Consider the following 9,146-nt stretch of genomic DNA (forward strand, 5'->3'; position numbering starts at 1 on the left):
AGAAGATACCAGCTAGTCAATGCCACCCTCAGTAAGTAGCATGAGCCCCAGGGAGGTGTTTCCAGAGTTCGGAGATGAGGAACACCGCCTCCATGACACGCCCTCAAGGGACTCATTTTTTTCACACATCACAGATTGTGTTGCTTCTGTTACTTCTCTGCTCAAAAGCAGCCAACATCTCTCCAGCTTGCTCAGTCCAGCAACAGCCTTCAAGGCCCTATGTCTGGCCTCGCTGCCTCTTAGAACTCTTCTTCTAATCCTCTCACCTCACTCCCTCCACTCCAGCCCCATTGGCTTCTTGGTGTTCTAGAAACACACCAGGCTCACCCTCAACTCTGAGACTTCACACATACTGTGCCCCTGTCTGCAGTTCCCGTCCCCAGCCAGCCACACCGGGCCCTCTCACCTCCATCCGGCCAGTACTCAAGTATCACCATCTCCATGAGGCCTCTCTTGGCTCCCCTACCTACAATTTCACATTCACCCACACTTCCTATTCACCTTTCCCACTTCCTATTTTTCTTCTCAGCATTATACCTACCATATTCCATCATCTTCGTAGGTATCTTTTTTTATTATTTGCTCATTGGTGTAGCCTCACTCCCCAGAATAGTGCTAGCCACCTAGTATGTACTCAGTAAATATTTGTTACATGACTGAATGAGAGAATGAATGAGCAAACAACGAAATGCAAGTAGCAGGGCTGTATGAAACAGAGACCAGTGAAAAGGTTTTACTCCTCCCTTTCTGGATAAACGCAACAGCCATTGAGGATATTACCCTTATGGGTTCTTTTTACCTTTTTCCAAAGGTAAGACTCTGTCATGTTCTTTGAGTCACATGGTGCCATGCCCAGCTGAGTGCTCCGTTCAGGAAATAACTTGAACCCTGTTTGGGGAAGAGGTAGAGAAGGATTTGGCTAGTGAGTAGTACAACCCAGCTTGCTCAGCCTAGGGCTGGGAGTAAGTATGCAGAATAATTCGTGATTCCAGAGGTGGCTCACAGCCCTGGGAATGCCCCCTCGGAGTCATTGCAGAGAAAGAGACAGGATGCTGACAGGGGCAGCAGTGTCCTGCCTCAGACCCCACACCTCCTCCATGTTTCAGATCAGTACCCGCCCTCTATCCATGGTGATGGTGTGATCGAAGCCTACATGGGGAGAGCCAAGTATGTTCAGTATACCAGCAGCTCTAAGAACGTCACATTCACTCTCAGAAGCAACTATACTGACTTCAAGCTCTCTGGTAAAATATGTTCGGCTGGGGCGGGGGCGATGGGGTGTGTAGATGGAGTGTGACGGGGATGAAGTCAGAGTCAAACTCAGCAATTTCGCATCTCTATAACCTGTTCAACTTCCTGTCACTTTTTTATTTGAATATCCAGGAATAATAGGTATTTATTTTCTTTTCTCTCGAATTATTTAATGGTATTTATTCATTCATTTATTTTAATTTGACCAGAGAGAGTCAGACAGAGAGAGAGAGAGAGAGAGGAAGTGAGAAAGCAAGCCACCAGGTCCAGGTCAGCCATGTGGGAGTATCCAGTGCCTTAACCACCATGTCACCTGCTGGTCCCCAAGAATAACACTTCTTAAGAATGTTATTTAAGGGACCAGCAGTTAGCATAATGGCTATGTTGCTGGACCCCCATGTAGTCGTCCCGGACCTGGTGGCTTAGACTCACGCCAGGCGCGTGTGCGTGCGTGCCCAAGATCCCGAGAGGAGAATGGAAGAGAAGGGATTGCGGTGTGGCCATCCCCTCAGGGGGGTGATTTCTCGCTTTCTGTCTCTCTGTCTCTCTCTGTCTTTCTGGCGAGTGCACGCGCCCTATGGCAAAAACCTCTCCAAAAAAAAAAGAATGCTATTTAAGGGACCAGCAGTTGGCATAATGATTATGTCACTGGACTCCCACATAATCAACCGTGGTTCTCTAACCCCAACTCGGTGGTTTAAACTCAGGCCAGGCGTGTGTGTGTGCATTCCCAAGATCCTGAGAGGAGAATGGAGGAGAAGGGATTGCTGCGTGGCCATCCCCCCCCGGGGGGGGGGTGATTTCTCGTTTTCTGTCTCTCTGTCTCTCTCTGTCTCTATGGCGAGTGCATGCGCCCTGTGGCAAAAACCTTTCTAACAAAAAAGAATACTATTTAATTCAACAGGTGCCCCCTAGTGATGGTAGTGATGGGCTACGGCCGTTACCCAGACTTACAGGGGGCACCTACGACACAGATCATTTATCTCAATCTAGTAACACACAGTCATCTTTAATCATCCTTACGCATTCACCAGATTATTAGAATAATCAAGTACAAGAATTTATAAATACTAATTGATAACATTTTCCTATATATTTTTAAAATGATTTAATATGGAATAAAATTTAAAGAAATAAATACCTTTGTTTTATGTTTACCTAGCTTTGCCTCTTTGGTTTTCTGTGCTGGCACCAAGCAAAGCTTCTCCCTCCCTCTTGGGAATGGTGTTCAAGACCCTTCCACCCCAGGCCTGCATCCAGGATCTGGGTCATGGGCACAACCACAGGGATGTCGCTCTTTCTGTTGCCAGCACCGAGTATGCTGGTGGCCTCTTTACTAACCTGACATCTCAGGGCCCTTATTCTGAGTCCTGACCACCCTGCACCACGTTGCTTTCTCTGTGCTCCCGAAGGTCCCGCTTGGCCTACATCCCTTTTGTTTGGGGCATTCTTCTGGGTGCAAGGCAATGGTATCTGGGATTTTCTTCTCCACTGGGCGCCTGAAGAGTGGTGGTCTGAAAATTCCTCCCATCTCTTCCCTACTATCAGCTCCTACCAACCTGGGTTTTAAGGACACTTTCCTGTTTCCTAGAAAACATGAGACGTATTTGGTCAGAAGACCTGTAGCAGTATTTACTATAGTCTGGTGTCTGCAGGGGTAGCTGGTTAAAGGCCCAGGAAATAAAAGCTGGCGAGAAATTCTGGGCAGAGGATGGGGCTGCTTTGAGAGCGAAGCCTATTTGGCCTTGGGGAAGTGTCAGGAGGATCCTGGCCTTCATCCTCCAGCCCCCAGGACATCCCATCCTGGTACAAGGCCCAGGCAGAGTTGCCCTTTGGGTCTCTTCAGGGGGAAACTGCTTTCCGCTCTGCGGTGAGTAAGGTGGGCGGGTGCTGCCTCCTTCCGGCTCGGACCGTGACCAGACTCACTCCAGTGTACCAGGGCTGTGCCCGAGGAGATTTGGGACCGAGGTGGTCTGAAGGGGTGGGTAAAGCCCAGAACCACACAGTCCGACTGTTAAGTGCCAGCTTGTATCAGACCGCAAAGCAGAAGAGTCTCCTAACTCTCAACGGTGTCATCCTCCCTGGGCAGAGAATGGGACATTGCAATGGACACCAAAGTCGCTGGAACCGTTCACTTTGGAGATTTTAGCAAGAAACACCAAGGATGGCTTATCGTCTGTACTCCAGCCCAAGGTGGTGGTCTGCACTTGTACTGTGGAGAGCCAGTGTTCATACAACCAGACCAGCCGGGTTGGCAATTCCTCCCTGGAGGTGAGAGTTGGGAGGAGGCTGGGAGGGGGGTCCATGTTGAGGGAAATGGAAGTGGGAACTGAGGGGTGTTGCAGTTCAGCCTCTTCTGGGTAATGTGTGTGGTGGGAGGTGGTGGAGCTGAGGTGGGTGAGTCGAGCAGGGCCCAGTCTCAGCCCACAGGCTCACACGTATAAAAAGTAGACTTTCCTTGTCGCTCATAGCTCAGCTGACCTTGATCTCCCACCTGCATTCTGCCAGGCTAAAGGAAACTTCCGGTTTCCCAGTGGTTCCCAGTCCCACAGCTCTGGGGTAAAACCCAATGCAGGGCACTGAGGAGCGGGGTGAGAGAGGACGTGTAGCTGGACCCGAGGCCACAGAGGTTTCCACCCCAGCTCCATCTTCCCTCCCCAGGGGGCCGCTCTGCAGCTTCTGTGCCGCACAAGCCCTTTCCCTCCGGAGTCACCCTCACGGCGTTGGGAAGAGCTGCAGGTCCCCCTGCCTTGACATGTGCAGCCTCTTTGCTTTCTCTTTTACTCTCTCCCTCCAGCCGGAAGAAGCACCTCTTTCTTTCTCCCTCTCCTTTCAAGTTTCTAGCCAAGGTATTTGCCCCCAATCCATCAACCTTGCTTGTCTGCTGCTTTTTTCTTCCTTCCTCCCCCCTCTCTTCCATCTTCGTCTTACCCTAGTGAGGATTCCAGGCATGGAGAGATGACATGAGAGGAAAGAGACTGAGATTCTGGTACAGGGCCATGTAGGGGAGTCAGGGTGGAGATGGCCCAGGAGGTCAAATGGGCAGATGACCATGTGGCTTAGGCAGGGACCTGCAGTCCCAGGACCTGATCAAGAGATGGTGGCCGAACTGAGACAAGGACTTAGGGTCCTTGGGTTCTCAGACTAAAGGGTTTGAAACACCCAGAGGCCCTTAATGGTGCTGACTCAGCCTCCTGGCCAGCCAATGATCAGCCACCCATTCCAGGTGGCCAGCTGCCTGTGTGACGGGGACACCTACGGCCGCTCCTGTGAACGCTCCAAGGACCTCTGTGACGAGCAGTGCTACCCAAATGTGAACTGCATTCCTGGGGTGGGCTGTGAGGCCTGCCCCCTGAATCTGACTGGGGATGGGCGCCACTGTGCAGGTAAGCCAGAAACAGGGCCCTGGCAAGAGGAGGTTCTGGGGACAGGTGACACCTCAAGGGCCAAAGACAGCCAAATGCAAACCGTTCTGCTCCCCTTGCCAGCAAGATTTTAGAGTACTCGGTGTGTGGGAAGAAGGCCTCGGAAGGAGGGTGGTAACAGGTACAGGGCTGCAGGGGAAGAGGTTATACAGGACTAGGGAGGGCTTGGGGCACATGGTAAAGCCCTGGGTAAAAGACTGAAGAGGGTCTGGGAATGGGAAGAAACTTCCAGCTCAGCCAGAGAGCCTCAGGCTCCTTGGAGTTCAGAGACACGAGGCCCAGGGTCTCTGCCTCTCACAAACTGGGACATATGGAGAAGCTGCCATGGGGAGCTGGCAGCAGAGGTGCCTCATTTCCCCTTTGAGTCTTCTCCCGCCATCTCTTCCTCCTCTGAGCCACCGGTGGGCCTCTCCCCGCCGTCTCCTCCACCTCTGAGCCATCGGTGGGCCTCTCCCCGCTGTCTCTCCTCCTCTGAGCCATCGGTGGGCCTCTCCCCGCTGTCTCTCCTCCTCTGAGCCATCGGTGGGCCTCTCCCCGCTGTCTCTCCTCCTCTGAGCCATCGGTGGGCCTCTCCCCGCTGTCTCTCCTCCTCTGAGCCATCGGTGGGCCTCTCCCCGCTGTCTCTCCTCCTCTGAGCCATCGGTGGGCCTCTCCCCGCTGTCTCTCCTCCTCTGAGCCATCGGTGGGCCTCTCCCCGCTGTCTCTCCTCCTCTGAGCCATCGGTGGGCCTCTCCCCGCCGTCTCCTCCACCTCTGAGCCATCAGTGGGCCTCTCCCTGCCGTCTCCTCCACCTCTGAGCCATTGGAATCATGACGAGGGAGACCATAGAGCCATCAGTGGACCTCTCCCTTCCATCTCTTCCACCTCTGAGCCATCGGTGGGCCTCTCCCCGCCGTCTCCTCCACCTCTGAGCCATTGGAATCATGACGAGGGAGACCATAGCTGGGCTCACCAAACCCTCAAGGCATCCCTGTGAGATCCAGGGACTGTGTCTTCCAAGCAGAGACCAGAAATGGTGGGATAAGGCTCACAAAGGCAGAAAAGGAGATGGAAGTGAGAGAGGGAGGGAGTAAGGGAAGCAGGCACCAGGCTTCTGGGCCCTTCCCTGATGTGAAGAGTCTGATAAACAACACTTCCTCTGCAGAAGTGGAAGAGTACTGAGCTGGCGGAGGGAAAAAAAAAAAAAGGAATGCACATAAAGCCATGGAAGGACAGTTTGGGGCTAAGAGTGGCCCAGGAGCAAAATGCAGGCAGGAACAGGTGTTGGGAGAAGAAACCGAGCCTGTCCTGGGAGCAGGTTCCACAGGCTGGGGCTCTCCCACATCTCCCCTGTGCCAGCATGGTTGCTAACCTCCCTGCTCCCTCTGCAGCCCTGGACAGCACTTCCGCCTGTGAGAACCAGACCTGCCCTGTGAATCACTGCTACAACCAAGGCCACTGCTACATCTCCCAGATGCTGGGCTGCCAGCCCACCTGCACCTGCCCTCCCGCCTTCACTGATACCCGCTGCTTCCTGGCTGGGAACAATTTCACCCCGACTATCCTTCTAGGTACAGCCAAGTGCCCCCCACCATCCGCTCATCTTTGCGGAAGATGGAGAAACTCTGGATCTAGGGCTAGGTCACTCAAGCTTGCAGGAAGAACCCCTAATTCCTTTTTGGTGGTGGCAAGTTGTAGGCCATGGGAGCCGGTGAGGTCAGCTGTCACAGTGTGAGCCATGGGCTGGGGCGGCCTGCTGAGGAAGGATGGAAGCAGAGACCTGTGTCTCAGTGTGATGAGAGCCAGGGCAGCCCTGACCATCGCAAATGAGCACTGGGTGAAGGGCACTCATGCTGGCTTCCGGTTTCTCTGGGGCCTCCTGTCACTGTGAAACAGAGTGGTCTCGCTGGGCTGGCCCAACCGACTTCTTGGGCAAGTCCAGGTAAATCCATGAGATGATGACCAACTTGCTTCTCCCATCTCCAGAATCCCTAAGAATCATCCAGCTCTTGCTCAGTGAAGAAGAAAATGCTTCCGTGGCAGAGGTCAACGCCTCGGTCAGTGGTGCAGGCGGGCTCTGGGTGGGAGTTCAGAGGTCAGGCAAGGACTGGGCCCTGTGTGGTCTTCTTATCGTCTGCTAGATCCCAAGGCCAAAGGAGGCCGGAGCCTCTGGCTGCAGGGGAGGTCCTAAGGGTGAGGAAGTCAGGAAGCCCCAGGACAGAGACCTCAGAAGGGGTTAGAATTATCACCTGGCCATGAGCAGTCTGGGGGGGGGTCAAGTCACCTCCTCAGCCTCTCCCTGTAAGTGCCCCTCAAGACCTGCACTTCTCCATGTCAGGGAAGAAACACGAGAGAGCCTTCCCCTCCAGAGGAGCTTCCTCTGAGATTCACACCTTGCCCCTATCACATTTAGAGCAGGTGAAATAATTAGACGAATTACTTAGGGGCTGACCTGTAAAAACAGGGGTACTAGCAGGACCTGCGGCAGAGGCTGTATCCGGTTTACAGGGTAAGGTATGTGAAGCACTTAGCTCCGTGCCTGACACACAGCATTCCAAACTTCCTGCTACTATTACCCCTATGACAACAGCCTGCCACCATTCAGATGGTCAGATCTGTGGGCCAGACTATGGGCTCCTTGAGCAGCAGTGTTCAGTACGTGTGGGGAAGGAATGAGTTGGTGAGTCAGGGATCAGAGGCAAGAGGCGGGCCATCCAATTCAGATTCTCCCCCTGCGATATGACGCAGAGGAGCGGGGAGAGGAATGCAGAGTCCTTGGCGCACCAACAAACACTAAGCTAGGACCCACACCAGTCTCTGGACGAGGCTACAGGGCGGAGATGCAGAGAAGGGCGAGATCTATTCCAGGGGTTCTGGGGCTTGTGTTCAAAGGCTCAAACAGACTAGGGTGAGTGAACGCATTCAAGCAGGAGGGGTGTGCTCCTTGGACGAGGCCTCACCACCACCCCTACCTCTCTACCCCCACCCTCTGCCCTAGGTGGCACACAGACTGGGGAATCTGGACGTGCAGGCCTTTCTCCGGAACAGCAAAGTGGAACTCACGTAAGTGTGACTGTCCCTGCCTGGGCTCCCTGGCCCTTCCCTGCACCCTCTGTTCCTCAGCTCCTTACTGTCCTGCTCCCTCTCAGCCATTCCTCAGCAAAGGCTTCAGGACGCTCCGTTCATCACTGGAAGGTCATTTCCGAGTTCCAGTACCGCCCTCGGGGCCCCGTCATCGACTTCCTGAACAACCGGCTGCTGAATGCCGTGGTAGAGGCGTTCCTACCCCAGGCTTCAAGGAGGAGATGGAAGAGGAGTGAGGGGCCCAGGAACAATGTGGTCTTCTACCCCATCTCGAAGGAAGATGTGCGTGATGTGATGGCTTGTGAGTCACTCTGTCATGGGGACACTGCAGAGGTAATGGGGAGGGGGACAAATTAAAAACCTTCTTCAGCCCCTTCAGGCCTATAGTGGAAATGTGCTCTATGGAGGTCCACAGACAGGTAAGAAGTAGGTTGATTTAGTTTTGGGGGAGAAATTTAAACATTTTACACACTAGGCTTTTTTTTTCATTGCCAGGGGTGAGGCCAGCCTCATAGCCTAGAGGTTAAGGGAGCCAGAGCCCACCATGCAGTTCTGCCAACCATGCAGTTTGAATTCCGGCCCTGGCAGCTTAAAAAAACATGCCACGCATGTGTGTACGCATGCCCAGATCCAGACACGGTGGAGAAATGGAGGCAACAGGATGGTGGCATGACTACATCACATGAGAGCTTCTTTGTCCCTCTTCTGCTCTCCCTTTCTCAGTCTCTCCTGTGCACACACGTGTGCTCTGGCAGAAAAAATAAAAAAACAGTTGCAGGGCCAGCAGGATGGTGGTTAAGGTGCTGCACTCCCACATGGCCGACCACAGTTTGAGTCCTGGATCTGGCAGCTTACTTTCTCTCTCTCTCTCTTTCTCTCTCTAGTCACACTGAAAAATAATAAGTAAATTAAATTAAATTAAATAATTCTTTTAAAAACTTGCCAGAGGTGGGGCCAGCAGGTGATGCGGTGGTGTGGCACTGGACTTCCACATGGCTGACTATAGTTTGAGTCCCTGACCTGGTGACTTGCTTTCTCGCTTTCCGCGCCCCACCCCCCACCCCTCATCCCCCTCTGGTCAAATTAAAAAATAAATAAAGTTAAGTGAAAAATAATTCTTCAGGACCAACAGGTGGTGTGGTGGTTAAAGCGCTGGGTACTCCCACATGGCTAACTATGGTTTGAGTAGCTTGCTTTCTCACTTTCTCTCCCCCGCCCCCCGTCTCCCTCTGATCAAATGAAAATAAATGATGAATAAATAAATTTTAAATTGCCAAAGGGGGGGACCAGCAGTTAGCGTAATGGCTATGTCACTGGACTCCCATGGAGTCGACCACAGTTCAAGTCTCAGACCTGGTGGCTTAAACTCACGCCGGGCGCGTGTGCGTGTGTGCCCAAGATCCCGAG

At 53.1% G+C, this 9,146-nt stretch overlaps 1 protein-coding gene across 3 annotated transcripts in view; it reads left to right on the top strand.

Annotated features, from left to right (window-relative positions):
- Window positions 1-9,146, top strand: part of MUC4 (mucin 4, cell surface associated) — a 28,418-nt gene that overhangs the window by 16,285 nt on the left and 2,987 nt on the right. Inside the window, exons 16-23 of one of the 3 annotated variants that reach the window (XM_027775052.1) lie at window positions 1-31; window positions 1,107-1,244; window positions 3,341-3,522; window positions 4,478-4,637; window positions 6,047-6,226; window positions 6,642-6,712; window positions 7,654-7,718; window positions 7,805-8,040. The exon at window positions 1-31 is cut by the window's left edge and continues 248 nt beyond it. In XM_027775052.1, the coding sequence (XP_027630853.1) occupies window positions 1-31; window positions 1,107-1,244; window positions 3,341-3,522; window positions 4,478-4,637; window positions 6,047-6,226; window positions 6,642-6,712; window positions 7,654-7,718; window positions 7,805-8,040 (1,063 nt within the window). Of the gene's footprint in view, window positions 32-1,106; window positions 1,245-3,340; window positions 3,523-4,477; window positions 4,638-6,046; window positions 6,227-6,641; window positions 6,713-7,653; window positions 7,719-7,804; window positions 8,073-9,146 lie in introns of all 3 variants that reach the window. The other 2 variants (XM_027775054.1, XM_027775053.1) reach the window with 2 other exon arrangements.

The sequence above is a fragment of the Tupaia chinensis genome, unplaced genomic scaffold (assembly GCF_000334495.1).
Source record: "Tupaia chinensis unplaced genomic scaffold, TupChi_1.0 Scaffold000515_1, whole genome shotgun sequence".
NCBI lineage: Eukaryota > Metazoa > Chordata > Mammalia > Scandentia > Tupaiidae > Tupaia > Tupaia belangeri.